General features: G+C 44.7%; 2 protein-coding genes and 1 long non-coding RNA gene across 14 annotated transcripts; 1 reads left to right on the top strand and 2 right to left on the bottom strand.

The window, feature by feature from the left end:
• Positions 1-462: 462 nt before the first annotated feature.
• On the bottom strand, positions 463-9,840 carry LOC117740990. Of its 3 annotated transcripts, none has more exons than XR_004610658.1 (3): positions 9,641-9,840; positions 2,516-4,047; positions 463-2,150 (listed from the first exon to the last, which is right to left on the bottom strand). It is a non-coding gene; the product is annotated as an uncharacterized LOC117740990 (long non-coding RNA). The 3 variants fall into 3 exon arrangements; XR_004610657.1 differs by lacking the exon at positions 9,641-9,840 and adding an exon at positions 5,733-5,844; XR_004610659.1 differs by lacking the exon at positions 9,641-9,840 and adding an exon at positions 5,439-5,822.
• Positions 2,772-18,250, top strand: setd1ba (SET domain containing 1B, histone lysine methyltransferase a). 9 transcript variants are annotated; one of them, XM_034547698.1, is made up of 20 exons: positions 4,219-4,996; positions 5,226-5,377; positions 5,651-5,749; positions 6,044-6,314; positions 7,264-7,385; positions 7,966-9,069; positions 10,598-11,347; positions 12,104-12,277; positions 12,360-12,453; positions 12,537-12,748; positions 12,838-12,910; positions 12,995-13,378; positions 13,479-13,601; positions 13,737-13,904; positions 14,067-14,768; positions 14,991-15,157; positions 15,242-15,367; positions 15,459-15,578; positions 15,691-15,828; positions 15,931-18,250. In XM_034547698.1, the coding sequence occupies exons 1-20, from the start codon at positions 4,936-4,938 to the stop codon at positions 16,102-16,104; spliced, it is 5,214 nt and encodes a 1,737-aa protein (XP_034403589.1). In that variant the 5' UTR covers positions 4,219-4,935; the 3' UTR covers positions 16,105-18,250. The 9 variants fall into 9 exon arrangements, with proteins under 9 accessions (XP_034403583.1, XP_034403582.1, XP_034403589.1 ...); XM_034547693.1 differs by having other exon boundaries at positions 13,737-14,768; XM_034547695.1 differs by having other exon boundaries at positions 13,479-13,904.
• Positions 18,251-20,489: 2,239 nt separating this feature from the next.
• car15 (carbonic anhydrase 15) lies at positions 20,490-21,838 on the bottom strand. 2 transcript variants are annotated; one of them, XM_034547191.1, is made up of 6 exons: positions 21,671-21,838; positions 21,447-21,592; positions 21,241-21,333; positions 21,095-21,161; positions 20,850-21,010; positions 20,490-20,762 (listed from the first exon to the last, which is right to left on the bottom strand). In XM_034547191.1, the coding sequence occupies exons 1-6, from the start codon at positions 21,825-21,827 to the stop codon at positions 20,538-20,540; spliced, it is 849 nt and encodes a 282-aa protein (XP_034403082.1). In that variant the 5' UTR covers positions 21,828-21,838; the 3' UTR covers positions 20,490-20,537. The 2 variants fall into 2 exon arrangements, with proteins under 2 accessions (XP_034403082.1, XP_034403081.1); XM_034547190.1 differs by having other exon boundaries at positions 20,850-21,161.
• Between the last annotated feature and the right edge of the window lie 1,174 nt (positions 21,839-23,012).

Here is a 23,012-nt window from a genome sequence, read left to right as displayed (position 1 = left end):
GAGCCCACATAACCACATTTCAGAGACATTTACACTTGATTCAGTATCTGATCTGCAACATCTTCTCTCTCATGAAAGCAGTGAAACTCTGTTTGTGGAAAGCTACAAAGCCAAATTTAAAGGTTACATTTCAGTGGTCTCAGGTGGGAAAATATCCAGTTAGTGGGTAAGAGTAGAGACAAGTGAGTAAGCTGTCCCTTTAAGAGGATGAGCTGACACTTTTTCTTTGCCTATTTTAAGAAAATATTTTTGCCAGAATACACACACACATTTACTAAAAGGGAACTTCACCTATAAATATACTTCTACAGCTGTCCCCATGCAGCATGAATTGAGTTCACTGTAATTTAGTGTAGTATCATGACAGGCCTAAAATCATTAAAAAAGGTAGATATTACAATGAAAGTCAATCAAAAAGGAAAAGCAACCTCCTTCAATTTCCAAAACAATAAAACATAAGTATGAGGGTATAATCTATTTATTTAAATATTTCAGGAACAGACAGGTGATACTATTGCCAAGTATAAGGACTACATCACAAGCCAGACGGTGGATTAGTATACTAATGATACACTAAATATGCAAATATTTAAGACCTAGAAAGAAGAAAAGACAATATTTTACATATTTACAGGAGCCTACCACCAATGAAAAACATTGAATAAGCGTACCCATAGATAAAAAAGAAAAACACAATAGGATACCTGATTTGATTCAGCGAACAATCCGTCAAAATAAAAGGCTGAGAAAATAAGAACAGAGAAAGAAAGGGCAGAGCAGTTTGCCTGACTGCCTGCTATTCTGACTCCATAAAAAAAGCCATAAAACCGTACTCATGTGCCCCAATAGGTTCTACAAAACGATACAGTGGTACAAGCTATGAAAAATACCCGTATAATAATTTTGAAAAGTGATTGTTTGATTTACAAGGTGAAACTAGTAGACTCTAGCAAATGAATAACGTTGCACATAAAAGGATATTAACGTGTCCTGTAGATGTAAAAAATATCCACACGTATACAGCCCCCTTTCATCAATCAATAAACAAAAGAACATTTTCGTCGTGCAGAGAGACATCTGTCCCGCAGAAGAGAGGCCAATCCTCTGTGTGGAATATTCCAGTCTGTCAGCGGCGCGCAAAGCTGAATGGCGAACCCACAGAGGAGGGTTTTTTTTTTTTTTTTTACAAAAGGCCTATAAATAACCTCATTGGCAGATTTGAACGCAAAATGTTCCTCTTTGTTACATACATAAAACCTTCTTTACATTTTTGCCCCCATTGCACTGGGGGGGAGGGGGGAGAATGATCTAGAAAGCAGGTTAGGACAGAGCAGAACGCGATCTGCAGCCTCGTGACCTGCAAATGGAGGAATGCGCGCACTTGGCAGCCGGAGCGAAGCGAGGAGTGGATAACAAGAAAGACAGGCCTCACACACACCAACTACAAACCTGTGTGTCCGCATAAGCACCAGGTTACACACACTAAAAAAAAAGGGAGTGCGTAATAGGCAACGTACAGTGGCCCACCTTAAAAAAAACCTTGTTTTCAACTCCTTCACCGAAACCAAAAGATAGAATCGCATCTTTTTAGTTTGCATTTTCTGATCTGCAGCACTTCAAACAATCGATGCAAGAGATCCCGCCGGACATTTTTTTTTGTTCTTTTTTTCCCCTCGAGCTAAAGAACACGCGCTGAAGCCCGAAAGCACCCCCCGTGTTATTTCCCCCTAGATACAGAACAACAGCGCTGCTGCAGATGATTCCTGGTGACCTTATATAGCAGTGTGGGGGTGCAACACGCGCGAGCACTCATGGCAACCGTCCAGAGCTCTCGGATTACTGCCGTTGCCAGGGCGAGTCAGTGACCGGCAGCCCCGAACATGCCACTGTGTTAACGTGTCCTTCGCTTCCCTTCGCGCACTGTCGGCACCTTTTTTTCTTCTTCTTTTTTTTTTCCTGTTGCTTTCTTACTTCTTGTTAAACACACACCAATTCGAGTCAAATCGCCCCTGCCCGCCTGCGTCGGTCGGTGTTCAGACTTCCTGTTGTCGCACCGACAGATGCCCTCGGAGCGAGGCGCTCGCGCCGAGTGAGCGAGCCTCTCCCAGTTATGGCGCAGCAGCATTTTACAGCACAGTGCTCTCCTTTGTCTGCAAAGAAGCCATTTTGAGACAAGAGAACAGCAGAGCAAGCAAAGCAAGTGTAGCCTACCTACCTATCACCAAAGGGTCTCTTTGGATAAAGGGAAGCAGTGACATTTACGAGATTTCTCCCCATAAGAGTCCTTTCCTCGTTTAACACTTGGATTACATGTTTTGAATGCAAACTGTAAGTTTCCAATATCAAACAAAAATACGAGTTATGGATATATATTACAAAAGCAAATACAGTTATGCTGAGAACGTTTTAACCACACGTATTTATTGTTCATGTTGTCTGTCCTGTAGTATATAACACTTAACTTACATTTAGACATAAACGGGCAAATGACGTGAAATAGCTCAAAATCCATTACCTTTCAAAACAACATTTCCTTGGTTTTATATGATGTAGCTCAGTTAGAAATATCGAAATTGAAGAGGTTATAGCCTACTTGACGGCACTCCTGTCTTCAAGGAGAGAGGAGATGGTTTGCATATTGCCCACACAGATATGATGCTTGAAGATGCATATTCGCTGGCTGAGAGGCAATGCCTATTGATCAGAAAAAGTTTTCAAAAGAGCTTTCTATCTTACGTGCTAATGGATTCCTTCCTTTTCAGGAGATGCTATCCCACCCCTTATTAATGCCATTATTAGAGGATCCGAAGATGGAGCTGAAAACATTCCTTCTGCCCCGGCGTTTAGGCCTGTTAACTGCATATCACCAAAGTGCTGAGGTAAATATTTTCACCATAAGAGTTTTCCCTCTGTTTCCTCCGAAGTTTTTGACAGTTTTTTAAAACCGTTGTAGAAAGTGTTAAAGGCTACTACATGGGCGTCTAAAGACATTTAAATTTGCCCTTGAAGCAAGGTCAAGCCAACGATTACACTTTGGACGCATTTGGTCCGTTTATGGCAAATGGACGGCAGAAACGTAATCGTTCTTTAAGTTGTCTCCACAGTTGTATGAGGGGTAATCTACAACACACAAGCCACCACGGGTGTTAAGCATAGCTGTTGTGAGAGGAAAGTGTTTTACGTCATTAATCAAAGCAAATGGGTTATCAATCAACAGTCACAATTCCAGGAAGCACAATTAAACTATTTTACAAAAGACCATTCGTTATTCATGGCCTGCTTTCTGTTATTTAAAGAGCAGTGTCATAATATGGAATGTAGGAGGTAAATCTACATGTATGCATGCAGTGAACATATTTAGTAAAGTTGTCTATTACAAATGCAAACATTTCTGTGATCAAATAGGCTCAATAGTTAAAGTGACATAAAAACATGTTTAATAACAGTAACTGCATGCATTTTACATGATCAAATAAGCAAAACAATTTGAAATGATTATAAAAGAGTTGAACTTACTCATTGTTACTCATATCCTACAAAGGCCATATGTGCAATGCCAACAATCAGACATTACTTTAACTGTTGTTTTCCTAACTTAACATCTGCAAGATCACACAACTGTTTATTCACAACATTTGGTTTCTTTTCACTTAAGAAATATAAATACTATTATATGGGTGTGCCATGACCTAGTTAAGACAAAGATGGATTCCAGGCAAAGGAAAAAAGGCTCAAGATGTCACAGGGTATTACATCCAGTACATTCTCTTCCTTCTTCTCAATCCTTTAACAGGAGGAATCATAGTTTTATCATAGTCCGTGAGAGACGAGGAAATCAAGTGTAAGATCCCCTTTGGAACAAAGGAAACCCATATAGGCCATTGAGTCCTGTTTCAGGAAAATGGCTGCCGAGAGCGCTCGGCCCCCTCTCTCTGCTCTCTGTTGAAGGACTCCTGAGCCGTGCCTCTAATAGCAGACGGCTCCTCTGCTGCTGCGCTCTGATTGGCCCGCTGAGCCGCCGCTGTTAACCAGCCAATTGCCCGAGCACTGCAAAACACCAGGCAATGTCAAACAAAAAAATAAAACATTTTAGTCGACAATATGCAGTTCATAAATATATATATATATATATATATATATTTTTTTTTTTAATTAGACATCCATACAGGGTTAAAATATTGTATAATTTAAAACTCCAGCGAGGGGCCAACACACCGGCGTGGCACTATAGTTGTTGGTCTGGATCAGGCCAACTGACAGCGAACAAACGGCCGCATTCCGACGGTTATGAACGTTCGCCTGGCTGTTCAATTCAACTCGTTACCGGCTGAGTTTTGTATTTTTTAATCACATTAATCTGGTAGTAATACTCCTGATCAGAGGTGTCTCCATTTGATTGTTTACGTTTTCAAAAGCAACCCCAAAATGTATGAACGACAAGTCTGTACAAAAATACTCCGCGACTAAAGCATTATTATTAGCCTTAAGGGGCAGTTAATAAAATATTGCCCCGGTGTCTATCTTGTGTTTGCCATTTGGGTAAATGCAGACGACAGATTCCACACAAAAAAATATTTAGAGATTTAGCGACGCCGAGCTGTGACCACGTCCATGATAATAATATGTATACATACGAACATCGTCGTTTGAGTCGTTTAAAACATTACAATTGCATTAAAGGTTATAGTATAATTAAATGAGCGACAGAAATATAAATGAGTTTATAGCGAAAGTGCGGCTAGCGTCGGCGGTGGGCAAGCCTAGCGGTGTATTGTGGAAGAGACAGAAGCGACAGACCAGAGGCACACAATATGTGTTGGCTCTCGCCGAAAAGGAGGCAGTATTCTTCAAGCTAAATCATGTAATGTAAGCGGCGAAAGGAAAGCGATTTCGTCTTTTCGTCAATTAAAGAATAATCCCTCGATCGGACGAACCATGTCCAAGCCAGGGGAGAAAAACAGATTGAACGAAGACCATGGCAGAAAGCAGAGTTCAAGTAAGCTGGTTCTTTTTCCCTCTTTCTCCAGCCCTCCTAATGCCTGTTTTCCGTAGCTGGAATATACGCTAGATCCCGTTTTCGCCCCCACTTGGGTTAGTTACCCCGACCACCAAAGCCATGCATCGTGTGGCTGTTTTCAAAGTGTGTCGTGGGGGCTGGTAACGGGACCGTGTTTAGCTCTGGCTCACGATAGCTCCTCTCTCCGTGTCGCTGCCTGTCGTTTCAGGTTTGGCGAACGGCATGGACAGTCATCCCGTCTGCGGCTCGGCGGCGGAGAAGCGGAGTCACTGGAGAAGTTACAAGTTGATTATCGACCCGGCGCTGAAGAAGGGACCGCACAAACTCTACCGCTACGATGGACAGACTTTCAACATGCCCGTAAGTGGACCGCCTTTTTTGACGCGGCGAAACGGGCGACAATAGTAACCGAGTAGCCGACCTCCATGATGGGTTACAATGTGGCGGTGCGGTGGCCACGGGCGCGCTCCTGCACCTCGAGCGGCGTGTCGGAGGTTGTTCGCTTTAAACGCACCGTCGCGTTTGCTTTGTGCCAAACTTCTTTGCAACAAGTTCGCAACGCGTGAAGTTGTGAAAGTGTGGATAACACAAGTGTGTGTGCCCCCTCCCTCCTCCCCCCTCCCTCTCCTACAGAACCCCGGGATACCACCGGTGGACATCGTCCGAGACCCGAGGATCGGTCGTCTCTGGACTAAGTACAAGGAGACGGACCTACCGGTGCCGACATTTAAGGTATCAACTCGGAGTCCAGCTCTTTCCTTGAGGAAATGTGGGGCTGTCAAAAGTTGCAGACACACCCCCTTCACTCATCTTTCGGATGTCGAGGGAAATTATGATGCCGGAAAGGGGCTGTTAAAAGCAAAATAAAAGGCACTACTCTTGATGAGTGCAGAGGGCTGAGTGGAGTTGCATGTTCATCGTACTACTCTGGTACTGCTCTCAGGTCAGCTGTCAGAAACGGCACCACGCGCTGCAACATGTCCCCGGAAGCCCCTCTCACGTTAACCCCTCTCCTCCTTCATCCAGATCGACGAGTGTTACATCGGCCCGGTGCCCCCGAAGGAGGTGACGTTCGCCCGGCTCAACGACAACATTCGGGAAGGATTTCTTACCGACATGTGCAAAAAATTTGGGGAAATCGAGCACGTGGAGATCTTGTACAATCCGAAGAACAAAAAGCATCTGGGGGTGGCCAAAGTAGTTTTTGAGAATGTGAAGGCCGCCAAAGTGGCGGTGCAGTCGCTCCACAAGACATCTGTTATGGGAAACTTCATCCACGTGGAGCTGGACCCGAAAGGTAAACAGTGATTCAGTCATTCGGGAAAGATGTGTAACCTACATTTATGCAGGATCAGGCCGTCTCTCTGCTGCAGGAGCGAGCCCTTTTTATTCCGAGAGAAATGTTGCCTTGTTTTGAATTATTAGGAGGGTGGCAATCACGTGTGTACATTTACTGTGCTGCCTGGTAACGTGAGATAATTGAATTTCATTGAATGTAAGTCTGCTCCCACAAGCCTGGCGCTGAGGGGGCTGTATACTCCCTCGGTGCATCATTTCAGACCCGTAAACAAACCCAAACCAATCCTCAGACTCCTCTCCCCCTTCATGTTGTCTCTATTAAGTCACATTGATATTGTGTGACTGAAATCTTAGTTAGACTTTCTGTCAGTAACAGTGTTAAGATTCAAAGACTCTGCTGTTGCATCTGACCAACAACATTAAGGCAATGTGAAGTCATTATTATTTTACTGGAAAAAGTTTTGGATCTGGGTTCATATGAAGGCAAAATACTGACTGATGTTTTTTAATCACAATGTGTACAGTGCGATTTCCTTGAATTATTTGTGTATCTATTTTAATTTATTTTTTAATAAATAGTCTTAATACGAATTGTAATTAACAAGTGTTGCATTTTGTGGAGAATGTGTTAACCCTTATTAAGACATGTTTGGGTCGTTATCTGTATTAAGTACATCTAACTTCCCTGGTCTACAAACGTTTAATTGAGAATGTTTATTGAACCGATTATTATTACAGTTTACAGTTCATATATAAATAGGTAGGCACAAATTATATGAAATTAGTTTGCAATGCTCCTAATGTAGATATTTGGAAAGTGTGCACTATAAAAGGAAACTGCATTTGTGTATCTACCAATATTTAGATTTGAGTTTTAAAAAGCCTGCCGGCGTTAAGCCTTCTTTATGCACTTGGCATCACACCAAAGCATGTTTACTGCTCTGCAGGTGAGAATCGTCTGAGATACTTCCAGCTCCTGATGAACGGCAGCTACACTCCGCAGACCTTGCCTGTTGGGGGAGAGGAGGCCCGGGAAGTTTCCCCTCGTAGCCTGGCAGAAGCCCTACTGGTAAAAATGGGTTTAACAATATGCAAAAAATATATATGCAAATGTTTTGTTCATGTGTTTATTAGAAATCAAGCCATTAACTGTCAGTGAGAGTCTGACACTACTGTAGTTTAAACTATTTTTTTACAATGTCAGCCTGGGGATCACTGACATGTAGTGTTACTTTGTAGAAATAACTGACCAGTCCAAGCTGACATCCTTATTTGTAATCCATTTTATCAACGCAGCAGGTGGTAGAGTAGAGCAGAGGAAATGTTATCCAGGCCCGAGCCTGTGGACTGAAATGGCAAAGCCACTGAAACATGCACTTTGGCCTCATCGCACGAGATGCCTCAGTCCTTGTGCTGGAATCCCTATCCACTAGTTGCTTTCATAAAAAAAAAAAAAGATTTATCCTGGGAAATGTCATTATTGGTCTTGTGGCAAAAATCATCCAACATTTTTCCAGACTGCATTGATGTACAGTTGCACCCTGTTATGTTCCATTGCATGTTTTAGTTGAGATGGTAGAGTATTCAGACCTGAGCATGTTTGCCTGTGACACTTTTGATTAATCTCGACCCTGCTTCTCTCCTCTAAGGCCTGCGAGCCCATCCGCAGGTTGTCGGAGAGCAGTGTGTCTGCTGTTGGAGGAACATTGCCTCCTAGCAGCTCCACCACTCCTTTGTCCCTGGAGACGGGCTACTCCAGCCTAAGGCAGGACACACCCCAGTCCCAGGGAACCCCTCATACCCCACGCCAGTCAGGTACGCCCTTCTCTCAAGAGTCCAATTTCTCCAGTCGTCAGTCCACCCCGGTGTACCAGTCCAGCCGGGCCGAGAGCTCTGGGGCTTACAAACCTCGCAGACACGAGAGTAAGTTCCAGGATGCGTACAACCGCAGACCGGAGCGGCCTCAGTACCGCAGCAACATGTACAGAAGTACAACTTCTGAGCAGGCTCCCTTCAAACAGCACCAACTCACCCCACCTGAACCTCCACCCTCCACTCCCTCCTTCACCTACACACCGCCTCTCCCTGCTACGCCCAACTTCAAGTCCGCCTTCTCGCCCTACCAGGCTCCTTTGCCCCCCGCGTTCCCCCCTTCAGAGCCTGCTTTCCATAACCCAGCCCAAAGGGAGGGTGAGTACCTTCGACCCCCGGAGCCTCCCCTGGCAGCTGCCACTGACTTTTTGCCCGTCAAGGAGAGACCAGAAACTCCTCCAATCCCAGAGCCCCCGCCCGAGCCCGAGCCCCATCCGACCACCCCTCCTCCTCAAACACCAGAGCACTGCCCCTCACCTGGCTCCCCCACACTTGATCTGGAGCGCAATAGCCTGGATTCCCGCATTGAGATGCTCCTCAAGGAGAAAAGGACAAAACTGCTGCCGTTCCTGGAGGAGCGAGACTCGGACACTGAGGTGCGTATGGAGGGAAGTCCGATTTCCTCCTCGTCCTCTCAGCTATCCCCAATTCCCCCTTACACAAGCGGCTCCCAAGGTGGCCAGCAAAACTCCCGTCCCTCGAGCACAGGCTTGGAGGATATCAGTCCGACCCCATTGCCAGAATCGGAAGATGAAGATCCAATTCCCGGAACTGCCTCCCTGATCAAGAGAATCAGTTCTCCGGTCCAGGAAACGATGAGCAACAGTGACCTCAAAGATGGACATTTTCGAGGCCACACTCCCACTGAAGAAATTGAAATGGTAAGACGCATCTTTTCTTTATATTTGTATCAAACTTATGTTGAGATGAAAAATTATTATTTTCACATTTCCATGTGTTAAGTTGCTTTTAACACAAAAGAACAACCCAGGGTTCCAAATGTAGCTAAACAGAGTTTGTATTGACAGTCTTGGCTCATTGATGTTTACTCACAGCTGTGACAGTTACACTGAGGACACCGGAATTGAGGTCTAGTTTCAGTGCAAGGTGATCGTAGTAAACTTTCCCTTTTTTGTTGCTTTTTGTTTCATTACGCCTCATGAAGGACGTTTCGATCTTAGTCAATGTCTGAAGGCAGCACAAAAAAGGTGTTTGCTATTTCAATTGGCCCCTCCTGTGTTGTTAACTTTTATGCGGCGTACAAATACGATTTTAAATAAGCCAACAAGTTGTGTGTGTGTGTGTGTAAAAAAATTATTTTAAAAAAGTGCTTATGTGTACACAGTAGTCTATGAATACACAGTTAAAAGCTGTAAAAATCCTTGTTAACACACGCAAAACAGTTGAGTTACGAGGAAAAGTTCTAGACTGAACTCACAGCCTCACAAATACCTTCACATTCTTATGAAGCTGCTCTCCTGGTTTGAAGTCATAGTAACACCATCTGGCCTGTGCTGTTGTATTTCTGCATTTGGTGTTGTGCGTGGAGAAATAAGAGCCGCTCTGCCGTGGGGGAATTGAACGCTCTTATTTCCGCTTTCTAACACTCACCACACGCGCACACAGAGGAAAACACAGTTCGGCAGTTAGCCCCATTCAGCAGCACACTTCCTGCTTTTGCTGAGCTTGACTGTCAGGATTGGCCGCAGCAGCGTCTCACGTCTCACATTTCAAGTTATCACAAAGCAAGCACTGCTAACAGGTCATTTGGATAACGACGCCACTCCCATGCCGAGCTTACTCTCCTTAGTTTCATTTCGGCAGCAGTTGTGACATAAATCCTTATGATGATAATAAACGGCAGGGAAGAAGATTCAAAATGCGGATGTGTTGTGTAATGTGTCGTCGCACAGACATTATCCACCGCGGCCCAGAGCAAACAGCTCTGTTTGGAAACATGCTGACCCCATGACATGGGTCAGTTGAGTGACTGTGTTCGCCCAGAGACTAAACTTTGAACTCCGATCCGAACTCCGATCATTTTTTGCTTTTATTGAATGATTCACAAACCGCTTTGCTTTTTGGTTCTGACCCAATGACAGTACTGTATGGTATCATTGACATGTTCTTTGATCAGATATTTTCCTGATTTTTTTTTTTTTCTTTTTTAATGGCGGCTTGTGTTTAAATTCTCAAAGTAAGGCACCCCAAAAAAAATGTCAATGTCAAACTACACCCATAATTATGGGTAAAGCTAAAGGGGCTGGTTTCTAAAAGTCTGAACTCAAGGTCCACTTACTAGCTTTTCTCTTGAGCTTTTCAACTGTCTCTCAAGGCCTTCATAAGTCAATGGCGTTTACCCCGATGTTCACCTCAGATAGTCCTGACAGGTTGTCCGTTTTCACGCAGGGTCATCAGTCGTCAGGTGAAGACATGGAGATTTCCGACGATGAGATGCCCGGGACGCCAATCAGCGGCGAAGACTGTGGCAAGGGCATTGTCATGAACTCTGCCGTGTCCCCGATGCAGTCCATTTCCATCCCTCCCCCCGGCTTCCCTCCTCTCCCGCACCAGGTCGGCTTCCAGATCTCACATCACCACTTGGCCGGTCACTCTGCCGTGTCAGGACATCCTCACCTGGCCGGTCATCCTGGAGTGCCTCACCATATGCTGCCACCCATGAACCCCTACGCTCATAGCATGATGCCGCTGGTGCAGATGGAGCTGATGAACTGCTTGCGGTGGGAACAGTGGAGCACTGTTCCCATGTCCTTCCAGATGCAGCAGCAGATGCTGAGTCGCATGGCTCAGACCAGAGGTCCCTATCAATATCCACATTTTATGGACAGCGCTGCGTCTGGGCCCTATGGGGCACCCTACCAGCCTGTGACGTTGGCAGCTACACCTGCTGCCGGCGCAGCAGCACCCGAACAACAATGGCAGCATCCCAGTATACCAAAGTTCAACCCTACTGTTCCTCCTCCTGGATATGAGACAAAAAAGGAGGATCCCCACAAGGCCACCGTTGACGGTGTACTGCTGGTCATTGTCAAGGAGCTGAAGGCCATCATGAAGAGGGACCTCAACCGCAAAATGGTGGAGGTGGTGGCTTTCAGAGCCTTTGATGACTGGTGGGAAAAGAAGGAACTCTCAGCAAAGGTAAGTAATTAAATTCACCTTCCAAGATACAAACAAAGGGGTTAGATCCAGAAACAAATAGAGCTTCTAAACACACTTGCCTATGGAAACCTTTTTTCTTGACAAAAAAGTCTAATAATGTCCATATTATATGAAGTATTTATATATATAATCGAAACCATGTTTGCCAAACCATCCAGCACAAATGTTCAGCAAGAACATCAAATCAGCAATCCAAACATAACTCTTTTAGAGATTAATAAAGAAGAAGAATTAAAACAACCCCTTTTTGTAGTTTTAATTCATGTTACTCACTTTCCAATCTACCATTCAGTGCCATTCAGCCTGAGCGGAGAAAATTGTTTGAATAAAAAAAGATGATGTTTGCAACACATTGTTGCTGTGATAAGATTGTGCTAACATCTATAATCAAGTACATTCAACAACAATTTGATCAATTATTTGTTTAATTCATTGATCACTCAATGCCAAATATTCATTGTTTCCAGAAACTGAAATAGGAGACTTTTCTGTTTTTATATCTTGTTCAATTGACCACTTTTGGGTTTTGGTATGTTGATCAGACAAAACAAGCAAGTTAAAGACATCTTCTTCACGATCAATTGGAAAAATAATTGACCGATATCTGATCATGATTCATTTACATGAAGCACAGTTTGTTTTTCATGAAAATTGATCTGTAGACTGAAGGCAGACATGTTCAGTATGATAACGAGGTGTAATGCAATAACTACGCAGCATCTTGTTTTTCCGCAGGTATCTTTGACTCCAGTGAAGGGCACCGAGGGGAAGGAAGAAGAAAGGCCCAAACCCAAAGAGACGATGGGTTCAAGTCTGCTGGAGAACTGGAACAAGGGCGAGGGGCTGGGCTACGAGGGAATTGGCCTTGGAATCAGTTTACGAGGGGCCATCCGCCTGCCCTCCTTCAAGGTACGGCCTTTGTCTTTAAGTCAACATGGACAACGGCAGTTGCTCCGTCTGTTGGTGTTTCATGGTTGCATGTTGTGTACAGGTGAAAAGGAAGGACCCGCCTGAGGCTGCAGCGGCAGGCGACAACAAACGAGCACGGCCCTCCACGCCAGTGGACGACGAGCTGGAAGATGAAGGTAACACTCTCGCTGGGTTTCTCTTCCTTCTGGTGTTGTGACATTTCCAATCGCTAATTTGTCTGCTGGCTTATTTTTGTCAGACCGGGATCGAGACCCAGCAGAGCTCCCGTTGGACGATTCCAAAATGGACGCCGACAGTGCGTCGGGGAAGCGACGGCACTCGCGGCCACTTGAACTGGACAGCGAGGGAGAGGAGGAGGTGGACACCTCAGGAAAGGAAGAGGAGTCATTGTCCGACAGAGAGGAGGAGCCTGATAAAACTCAGGCTACAGATAGGCTGTCATCGGGAAAAGTAAGCCGTCATTAATCCTGATTATTCACGTCGTGTGCCTTGACTATTTGAGCATTTTGTAAAAATGTTTATGATCTGTCATCTCTTAGGAGAGTGGCGACGAGGAGGGTGATGATGAAGACTCATCCAGTGAGAGCGCCTCCTCAGATTCGTCTGATGAAGGTACTTTAAATACAAAACAGTTGGTTTTTCATTTAGTTCAGCTGTTTCCTGTAAGTAATCATTTCTATTCCACTTTTCTTTCAGAAGGGGAGAACTCGGCTTCCTCCAAAGCCACCTCAGACTCCTCAGCAGAAAGCGCAGACTCCTCTGAGTACGAGTTGAGCTCGGAAGAGGAAGAGGATGAGGAGGAAGAAGAGGAGGGGGCGGCGGCAGTACAAGATGTAGAGGTTGAAGGCAAAGAAGCAGTGACCTCCTCGTCCTCTTCATCTTCATCAATTTCCTCTTCTGATGAAGACGAAGGGAAGGCAAAGACCAAGGCCCCATGCCCTCCTTCGGGGACGGTCCCAGAGGATATGGAGGAGCACAGGAGCAGAGAGGAGCTAAGCAGCAAACCCAAAAGCAGACCTCCTAGTCCTGAGGCGGAGGTGACGGAGGACCTGAAGCCTCCATCCCCCAAAGCCATCCCAGGTGAGTGCTGTGTTATTCAAACGTGCAACAAAGGTACTTGTCATATGGCAAAATGTATCTCGGATGTTATATTAAATGATTTTTTCTTTTTGTCTTGTAGTCCAAGAGCAAGACATCAGTGTCGACTGTAACATTCCTGCAGTGAAGGAGCATGTAGCAAACCTTCGGCCACCCACTCCCACGGGCGCCCTGCCCGACAGCGACCAGGAGACAAAAGACAAAGGTAAAGCGGAGCCTCAGGAAGTACCCTGCACCCCCGGTCGATTAGCCCTATCCCAAGTAGACACTAACACACCTGCCCCCAAATCTCTCTCTGCATCTTTAATGCACCTCCCTCTCCCTCCTCACCCGGCTGTAGAAGGTCGATCCCTGCTTCATCCACCCCCTGGTCCCCTGCCTGACCTCCCTCAGCGGGCCAGGCTCCCCACAGACGAGGACATCCCCCGCACGCCGGGCAGGGACCTGATGGAGCGCGCCCGAAGTCTGGGCAAGTCCCAGAGCACGGAGACCGTGCCCATCACACCTGGTAGTGATGCCCCACTGACGGGTAGCAGCCTATTGCTTAGCTCCCCTCACATCCCCGCTAGCCCCTTTTCCTACCCTGTGCAATCCCCTGTCCTTAGTGCTGGAGTCCCCCGCACTCCAGGAAGAGACTTAACATTCACCCCTGTCTTCCCTGACCCCACAGCACTGGCTTTTAATAGGAAAATATCCACTGAGAGCCTGGATGAGAGACCTGTTTTCAAGGAGCCGCCCATCAGCACTCTGCCTAGCCAGGCCCCATCAGCTGGAGCAGAGCATTCGGTCAGTGTCCCTGAAGATCTGCCCACTGGTCTCACCGTCGACGTCCCTGTGCCATCAGATACTGCCCCATCAAAGAAGAAACCTGGACGACCCAAAGTCAAAAAGACTCCAGCTGTCTCTGCAGCTGATGAGTCTTTGGAGCTCTCGTCTGAGTCCACCCTTCTGCCTCACGAAGCACAACTCGGCGATCTATCCACACAAACAATCTCCGCCATCTCCGCCAAGTCCCCTCACCACCCGAGCCTGGACTTCAGGGAAGGAGAGGTGAAGCCCCAGACGGTCATACCAGACGAGGACGGCTTCCTGTCCTACGAAGACGAGGCGCCTGTGATCGTGAAGCCGACCCGGAGGGCACGGCGAGGCTGGGAGGAGCTGCTGCTGGGCAGCCTGTCCCCCGTCACCTCGCCACACCGGCCGTACTTCAATCCACGCTCTGAGTTTGAGGAGATGACCATCCTGTATGACATCTGGAACGAAGGCATCGACGACGAAGACATGCGGCTACTGCAGATCACTTATGACAAGATGCTCCAGCAGGATAACGGCAACGACTGGCTCAACGACACCCTCTGGGTCAACCATCCTTATATCCTTTACTGCTCACCGTTGGCTGATTTACACCAAATGTTATCTGTAATATTGTTCTCTATGTATGTCACATGTCAAAGTTTAAAAGTGCTCCACAAATCATTTGGAAGAGTCCAGTCGTATATCACATAGCAGCCCCCTCTGGTGGTGAGAACTAGGAACGTTTTGGCTGCTATTTATATAGCAGATCCAGTTTGTTTCTTCCTTGACTTCCCTGCACCTACTAACATCCCAAGAGTGAAGAAAAAGAGACGAGACGACGGCATGAGAGACCACATGACTGGCTGCGCGCGAAGCGAGGGATACTACAAGATCGACAAGAAGGACAAGATCAAGTACCTCCAGAGCACCAAGCTGCAGTATGAGGAGCCGCCGTTCGACACGCAGGTGAGACCCGATTGTGATGTGAAAGTGTTCACGGGAAAACCTCAGATACACATCAACCTTTAAACGCCATCTTCCTCTCTGCAGGGTATGAGTATTCCCGCACAGGTCCACGCCTCCACCAGAGCTGGCTCGGAGCGGCGGTCGGAGCAGCGGCGGTTGTTGTCCTCGTTCGCGTGTGACAGTGACCTGCTGAAGTTCAACCAGCTGAAGGTAAACACGGACCAACTGAACTTTGGCGGCATTTGCAATGTTTGTCATCATTCAAAGTTGACTGACACCCGTCTTCTCTTTTCTCGTTCAGTTCCGTAAGAAAAGGATCCGATTCTGCAAGTCACACATCCACGACTGGGGTCTGTTTGCTATGGAGCCCATCGCCGCGGATGAAATGGTGATAGAGTACGTGGGACAAAACATCAGACAGGTGAGAGGGACCTCTTTCTTTCTTCTATGTCAACAATGATTACATTATTACTAATTTACTTGCATTCATCTAACTGGGCAGTCAGAACTCTAATAAGTGCCAATCCTCCCAGGTGATCGCGGACATGCGGGAGAAGCGCTACGAGGAGGAGGGCATCGGCAGCAGCTACATGTTCCGCGTTGACCACGACACGATCATCGATGCTACAAAGTGTGGCAACTTCGCCCGTTTCATCAACCACAGCTGCAATGTAAGACCACGTCAGCTTTTTAAAAAGCTTCAGCACCACGTACATGAAACCAAGGAATTTAATATAACAATAATAACACATTTCTATTGTGTTTTCTTTCAGCCCAACTGTTATGCAAAGGTGATCACAGTGGAGTCTCAAAAGAAGATTGTGATCTACTCTAGACAGCCCATTAATGTCAACGAGGAGATCACTTACGACTACAAGTTCCCCATCGAGGACGAGAAGATCCCCTGTTTGTGTGGGGCAGAGAACTGTAGGGGAACGCTGAATTAATGTTCCAGGTGAGGTTCCAATGTTCTCCAGGTTGGAAAAGTACTGGCCTAGAAAATTCATTTATTCAAGTTTTCAAGACCAGCACATGTTGAGGAACCGACGAGGGAAGGTCATTTTTTTTGATCGAGGAGAAGAAAGCTGCAAGTCGTCCGTACGGCCCTCTTCACACATTAAACTCTAGATTGTTTACGATTTATGGTGCTCTTGAAATAAAAAAAACGCATCGTTTTTTTTTTTTACGTCTGCCAGTGACCCAGAACTTAATTAAACACTTGATTTGCTGGTGCAGCATTTCATCCTCTCAGCTCGGGACAGTATTTCAGCTCCTTTCACATCCCCTCCTGGTTTGTACAGTTTTACACTTCTTTTTAAACAATCTTGTTTGTCTCATAAGCTTTACGTACACACGTGGTACAGAAAAACAAACAAACAAACAACACATGTTCAGCTGCTTACGAACACTGCTGAGACGCACAAGCCCGCCAGGAAAACGCCTCTCTTTGGGAGAAGACGTGGTCGGGCCTCTGAGCAGATGGGAAGGCGGCGGAGTGTCGCGGCCCTGCTTTCCCACTCCTACCTCCTCTACACCGCTTTCCTTGGATGTGAATCAAACTGATGGGAAAAGAAACACAAATGGTTGAATCCTGCCACAAAATCTGGAATATTTGGAAATCACGACCTGCTTGTACCAGCCAATAATGGATCACGCTGCTTCCTATTAGTTTATGCAAAAAAAGTTAAAGATGACGTGCAACATTTGTATTCCTGATAGTCCATTGTTTTCCAGTTTTGTTTCTGTAGCTCTCCTCTTTCTAGTTTCTTCAAAGACACTATCTACTGTGTGTGTGTGTGTGTGTGTGTGTGTGTGTGTGTGTCCGTGTGAGAATTTGAGTGCACTACCCCCTGTAGGCCACAGCATAGTATGCCGCGCAGTCGTGCAGAGTGAGAAATACAAAAGTGAATCAACTTTCTCTCTGCATCCACTGGGCAGCGTATGAAAACACATAAATAACATTTCCTTATTTTAAGTGCCATATGAATGTGTAACTGTCTTTGTTAAACGTGAGCCGGTGGCGGACATGGAAGTCATACATGCCGCCGAGGGCTGTTAACATGCATGTGTAAAGAATTGCTGCCTATTTTTGTCACCGCGCGGATGTTTGGCTGATGATGATGTTTTTGGATTCCTTCATCTGTGTCTGGGATGGCCGTCTCATGTTTGTGTCCTTTTCAACTATAACACTTATTACTCGACCAGTGTTCAAAGTTTCCCCGTGAAACAGGAGTGTTATGACAACCCAGCAGCCCTCCTGCAAGGGTTGTTCTTTCTTTATGATCTCATTAAGGAAAACAAAATAGTAAATGCACTAGAGGCACTTCTGCTTTACCGCCAATCATATCCCCCCTTCAAGACCAAGTCAGTCACTGCTTTTCATTCAGTTGGATCGATTAAGAAGAGTTTCTCTTCTTCTTTTCACCAGTGATGTTTATATTGTATATGATAACTTGTACAGAAGATCTAAAGCTTTTTTTCCTCCTTTTTTTATCTTCATAAGGGTAACACTTTTAAGATGCATCTTTCTCTCTCTCTCTCTTTTTCCTTTTTTTTTTTTTTAAACAAAAGATTGAGTATTTAAAAGTATTTTCAGGGATCTGTAAAAGGAATCTGAAGGTTTAAAAGGGTTGTTTATTTGAAGCAAAAGGCCCACTGTGTAAAGGAAACGTCTCCACCTCCCTTTTTGTAAGATTGTTTCTTGTAGAAACGTCTTCGTTTTCTGCCCATTTGCTTTGTAATCCTAAAATGTGTACATACAGTAACTGTGAATACTATATGAAAATATATAGATATATATATTTTTGTTCCCCTGGGATTTGCTACGTGAACACAGCTCAGAGATCTGTGTAACATATGAGGAGAGCAATGAGCTGGTAGCAGGAAATTCAGCTTGTGTCAAGCTTTGTTTTTGTTTTTTATTTTCTGTTGTAACTTCTATGAAAAGTTGTTTGCGGTGTGGAGAAAAAACAAAAAGGTGCAGAATCGGCATGGGAAGAGGATTGAAGCATCAGCCTGTTTCTCATGTCTATTTATTACACAACAAATGTATGAAAATGGAAAAAAATTGGAAATAAAGCAATTTTGCATACATCCTTAATCGGCGGTTGTTTTTCATGGGGCGTTGAGCGACAATGTGGAACATGAAAATAAGTCACAGTCCTACTTGTTCATGAATGGAAGCAGGAGGCAGCAGCTGACCAAACAATGAGTGTGTGTCAGGAGGCTTGATGGAGGACCTCGTCATGTGATCCACTGTTCTCCCACAAACACACACACACACACACACAGGCGCTATGTTTCACACCAAAAAGCATTCACCAGCACAGTTGGTGAATGCAGAACAAAAAAAATGAAAAGCTAAGCAGAACACGATGATTAACATGTGGATGCTTCATGTGCAACGTAATCCAAGATCCAGGAATGAGAAACCATTTGACTTCCAACCAGACTTTACTGATTTCAAGACCTCTTGTTACGTGTGTTGGGGTCAAGTCTCAAGTCTGTCAGGCCAACTCTAAAACCTGTTGTTTCCCATTCATGATGTCATGTATTTATTGTAGCACTGTTGATGTTTAAGACTGTCTGTGCCTGCTGGTGTTATTTGAACATCTCACGTCAACGCTGATAGATGTACAACTCACTGAAGCCTTTTTGCATAATCGCCTCGCCAAATCTCTCATTACTTCAAAAACAACAACAGCAAATATGACACAGAAGAGGATGCAAAGTGTTTGAATACAGGCAAATAATCTAAGAAAATGGAAGTTAACTGTGAACTTGTAAGTGTTAGTGTTAAACCCATATTTATATATTTAATATGTTTTCTTGAAGGTGTTTTTGCAGTCATTCCATGCAACCTCGAGTCCTTCGCTACTCACTGCTGGTTTACACTGATGCTGGTGGGTCCTAGCAAATATGCAAATGATGCACAAACAAAATATTATCTTCCAGAAGGGCCACGCGGAAACAGCATCCGACTCCGCCCCCTGTCTCCTCTCGTGCTGTGGACTCAAACGGCTGGTCAGCGGTCACGTTACGTTTGTACCCACAAGTCATTTGAATTCACAATTTTGCGAAATAATGACGTGTTTTAATAGTTCTCTATTGTCCTAATTTTGTTTACAAGTGTAGGTTTTAGTGTAGACTATGTCCGAAATCATTTATATGTAATTGTACAGCATGTCGAACAAAATCCCCAAAGTCATAGTATAGCATGTTGAATAAAGTTATAAAAATACTTTAAGCCACGCCCCGAATTCCACATGATGTATTGGCTGTGTTGCTAGCTCTCTCTCTCTCTCTCTCTCTCTCTCTCTCTCTCTCTCTCTCTCTCTCTCTCTCTCTCTCATCTGTGTTGACTGACTTTAATGTTTGTTTGTTTTTTAACACATTTCAAAGGCCAAAAGTTGAGGTTACTGTTGTTTTCTGTTTAATTTTAATACATATCTGAGATTCAGGTTCCAATTTAGTTTTTCTTGAATGGACCTCATTGTAGCGTAAAAATAAAGATAATGTCATTGTGCGTTACACTATTGAGGAAACCAGGCGGACCAAAAATAGGACCTCAATCTTGCCAGAGATATAAAGGCATTGAAGTTCGAATGGAAATAACGTAAAGAAAAACAGTATAAACTCAGTATAAAGTGGTAACAGTATCTATTATAGTAGAGCTTATATAGTTTACACCTTAAAAAGGGAAATGCATTTGGAAATCTTGAGCGCCATCAGGTTTATTGGATTTTTAAATCTCCAAAAGTATAAAAGCAATACTTTTATTTTTGTATATTTTCTTACCTAATAACATAATAATGCATTTCACTCCTCACTTTACACCTTTTGCTTTATTTTTATATAACGTTTCTAATCAATGGGATGGCATGAACTGTGCCAACATAACATCATATATTAGTAAAAGTAATTTTCTTTAATGCCCCAACATTTGTTTTTGAGTGAAACGATGAGATCTTTATTATGAAAATACTTCATACTTCAAACACATCGTTATGGTTAACATAAAGCCCCTATGAGGTCGATATTTTTATTTAGTTTTTGAATATTTTAACTTTTGATCCAGACAAAACTTGTCCAATACTTTGATTAATGATCAAATACTTACAATATCTGTTATTTGTATCACTTTTTGCGACACAAAAACACATTTCAATGCTCAACTCACATTATTCCAAACTGTTAGTAAAGAGACATATTTTTTTATCACATTGTTCAATGCACTAATCAAGTAGAGACTGCAGAGCACAATCATAACATTTTACAGTACTTTATTCACAGTTTGTATTTTTATATTTATTCTTTGCTGGTCATCATCTAACTGTCCTTTTGGAGTAACACATGAATCCATCGTTGTGTGGCCATGTCATTAAAGTCCAGAGATGAGGCTTCCCAGCAAAAGGATTGGAAGCAGCTGCAGTGACACATCTGAGCCGAGGGGCCGACCGGACGTCCCTGTGAGGAGTTTGGCCTCTTTGGACACGGAGACGATGCGACTGAAGGTGGGGTGGATGTGTCGGAAGTTGTTCTGCAGAGGCGTCACCTGCTTTGCATCCTCCTCTGTGGAGAAGATCTGTGAGGTAAACTGCGCCAGCTGAGGAGAAGAGATACATGATTATGTCGAGCACTCGGGGGAACCGGTTCTATGTTTTCTGTCCCGAGAAAGACACAAGAGACCTACTTGGGACCATGAGATGTAGATGGGAACTTCGTACAGAGTCCACACAACCACTTGAGAACATGGAGGAGTGGTGAGACCGCCGTAATAACGGTAATACTGACTCATGTTGTGCTTCGGCAGAAGGTTCATCAGTGGAAATGGCTTGATTTGAGAAGTTTGGCCTTGAAGGAGGACGCACAGGAGAACAGAGTTACAAACACTAGAGACATCTGGCAGGAGGGACCTTTCTACTCGTGTTCTCTCACCTTTGTAAGCAACAGAGGACAGCTTTTGTGAGATGAGTCCAAAGTGCACATTGTCTGCGTAAACAACCTGAAAGAAAGCCTCAAATAAGCACGTGTTTGTAGTCGTCAACAGCTTGAACACATAGAACAAGTTTAATGACACTGACGTCAAGAAAGAATCCAAGAACAGCAAGTCCTGTTGGGTCGTCCAAGGCCGCCGTCATGTTGGGATGGATGGACTTCATGTTGACGACGTGCATCTAGAAGTCAATACAAACATCGCAGGCATTAAGGGAGAACTGCACTGCACCCGCCTGCTGCAACAGGCGTTGCAGGGTGACAGTGTAGAGCTTGTCTACTGACCGTACTGTACCTCCATCGGGTATCTGCGTCTGTCCACCGTGTGCTCTGAACCGTTAGTGGCCGGGCCTCCCCAGTGGAAGTGCAGCTGGATGGTGTGGTACACATCTGGAAGACCTCCACCGCTCACCGACATGCCGTTGCCGACCTGCAGCACGACTGAGAGAGCAACCACAAATGTGTAAATCGGCAACACAATGAAATACACGTTCGTGACAGCGTCTTCGGCGTATTCACCAGAGTGCCCGTCGTTTTTAACGGTCCAGAGACCCGTCTGGATCACATCGAAGCCCTCCAGATGTAAAGATCCCAGAGACTCGTTCCTGGTCATCTGGTGGTCCAGATTGATGGGAGAGTGATGCTCTTCAAGTAAAGGGTGACAAGACGGGAACATGTCTCCCCATGCATAAGGATCTGAGGATGGTGAAGGAACCACATAACCCCTTATATAATATTGAATCTGTCGGTTTAATTATTGACCTCGGAAACAGTACAAGACCGTACAGCTATTCTGGAGCTTTTGATCAAATCCCACAATATTCCTCTGCAGATTGAGTTTAATTTGGCATAAACGTTTAAGATCGAGTTATCTCTTATGTTGGAAACTAACATCTCAAGTTCCCATTTAGTTCCAACGATTACATTTCTTCTTTTTTTCTCCTTGAGCACTCGACAGTTTAACCTCCATACGATTATTCAAGTGACACAATCTGAGAGGTTTAGAGGAGAACATTTTCTCACAGCTTCACATAATGACAGTAACAGAACTTAAATTGTATAAAATCATGGGGCTATTACAGTTGAACATTAGCTCCCATTGGTAAATTATTCATCAACAAGTGTGGACATAGTGTCACTTTATTGAGAGATCATATTCTTTAAAGTTGTATTCTGTGCGTTTTAAAACAAAAGTAGTCCATAATATAGGTTACTTACCACAGCGCGGCTCATCGTAACAGTAGTCCTCTGAAATAGAAACAAAATATTGGCAAGCATTATTTTTCTTAAATTTAGAAATCACACATTATGAATACGTTCTACAGACTCGAGCAGGACCCTCACCCGAATGAACGAATGAAACCAAAGTCATGACGAGAGCAGCAGCCCAGACCATCGTGGGATCCCGCAGGCCGAAGACTCCTGACAGGTGTCGGCCTCTGAGTCGGACGGGAGGCCGGTGAGGACGTCCTGCTTTAATGGGAACGGGGGTGAAAGCGGAGTTTTATTTGCTCCTGGTCTGATCAGCGAAGCGTGTCATTACCAGTCTAGTGGTCTTTCCTGATCAACGGTCTCATTGATGCAGGACAGCTTCACCCCCTCCTCCCCGGCCACTGCTGCCAGCAGAGATGCCCGGTGACCAGTAACAGGACCTATTCATCCCACGGGAAAGTCAGTGGACGAGGAGCGCGCTGAATCAGAAGGGGACAGAATATATATATATGTTTCATATCAGGAGGGTGTAGAAATGTGCCTCCTGTAACCCTCAACGGTTTAAAATAATGTGTAAACAGAACATTCAAATTGTAAGAGAGGAAAAAAAGAAAAATCCCTGTGTGAAATAACATTTGATAAATGTTAA

Source organism: Cyclopterus lumpus, chromosome 12, assembly GCF_009769545.1.
Source record: "Cyclopterus lumpus isolate fCycLum1 chromosome 12, fCycLum1.pri, whole genome shotgun sequence".
Lineage (NCBI taxonomy): Eukaryota > Metazoa > Chordata > Actinopteri > Perciformes > Cyclopteridae > Cyclopterus > Cyclopterus lumpus.
The sequence above is the reverse complement of the archived record's forward strand: the minus strand, read 5'-3'. Positions and strand labels throughout refer to the sequence as shown.

Excerpts from the sequence above, each read along its gene's own strand:
- car15 (XM_034547190.1), bottom strand. The coding sequence starts at position 21,827 with ATGTTCCCGTCTTGTCACCCTTTACTTGAAGAGCATCACTCTCCCATC. Across the intron at positions 21,593-21,670 it reads TAAAAACGACGGGCACTCTG|TCGTGCTGCAGGTCGGCAAC; the intron begins GTGAATACGCCG and ends TTGCTCTCTCAG. Across the intron at positions 21,334-21,446 it reads GACGCAGATACCCGATGGAG|ATGCACGTCGTCAACATGAA; the intron begins GTACAGTACGGT and ends ATTGACTTCTAG.
- setd1ba (XM_034547690.1), top strand. The coding sequence starts at position 4,936 with ATGTCCAAGCCAGGGGAGAAAAACAGATTGAACGAAGACCATGGCAGA. Across the intron at positions 4,997-5,225 it reads TGGCAGAAAGCAGAGTTCAA|GTTTGGCGAACGGCATGGAC; the intron begins GTAAGCTGGTTC and ends CTGTCGTTTCAG. Across the intron at positions 12,278-12,359 it reads TCCGCCTGCCCTCCTTCAAG|GTGAAAAGGAAGGACCCGCC; the intron begins GTACGGCCTTTG and ends TGTTGTGTACAG.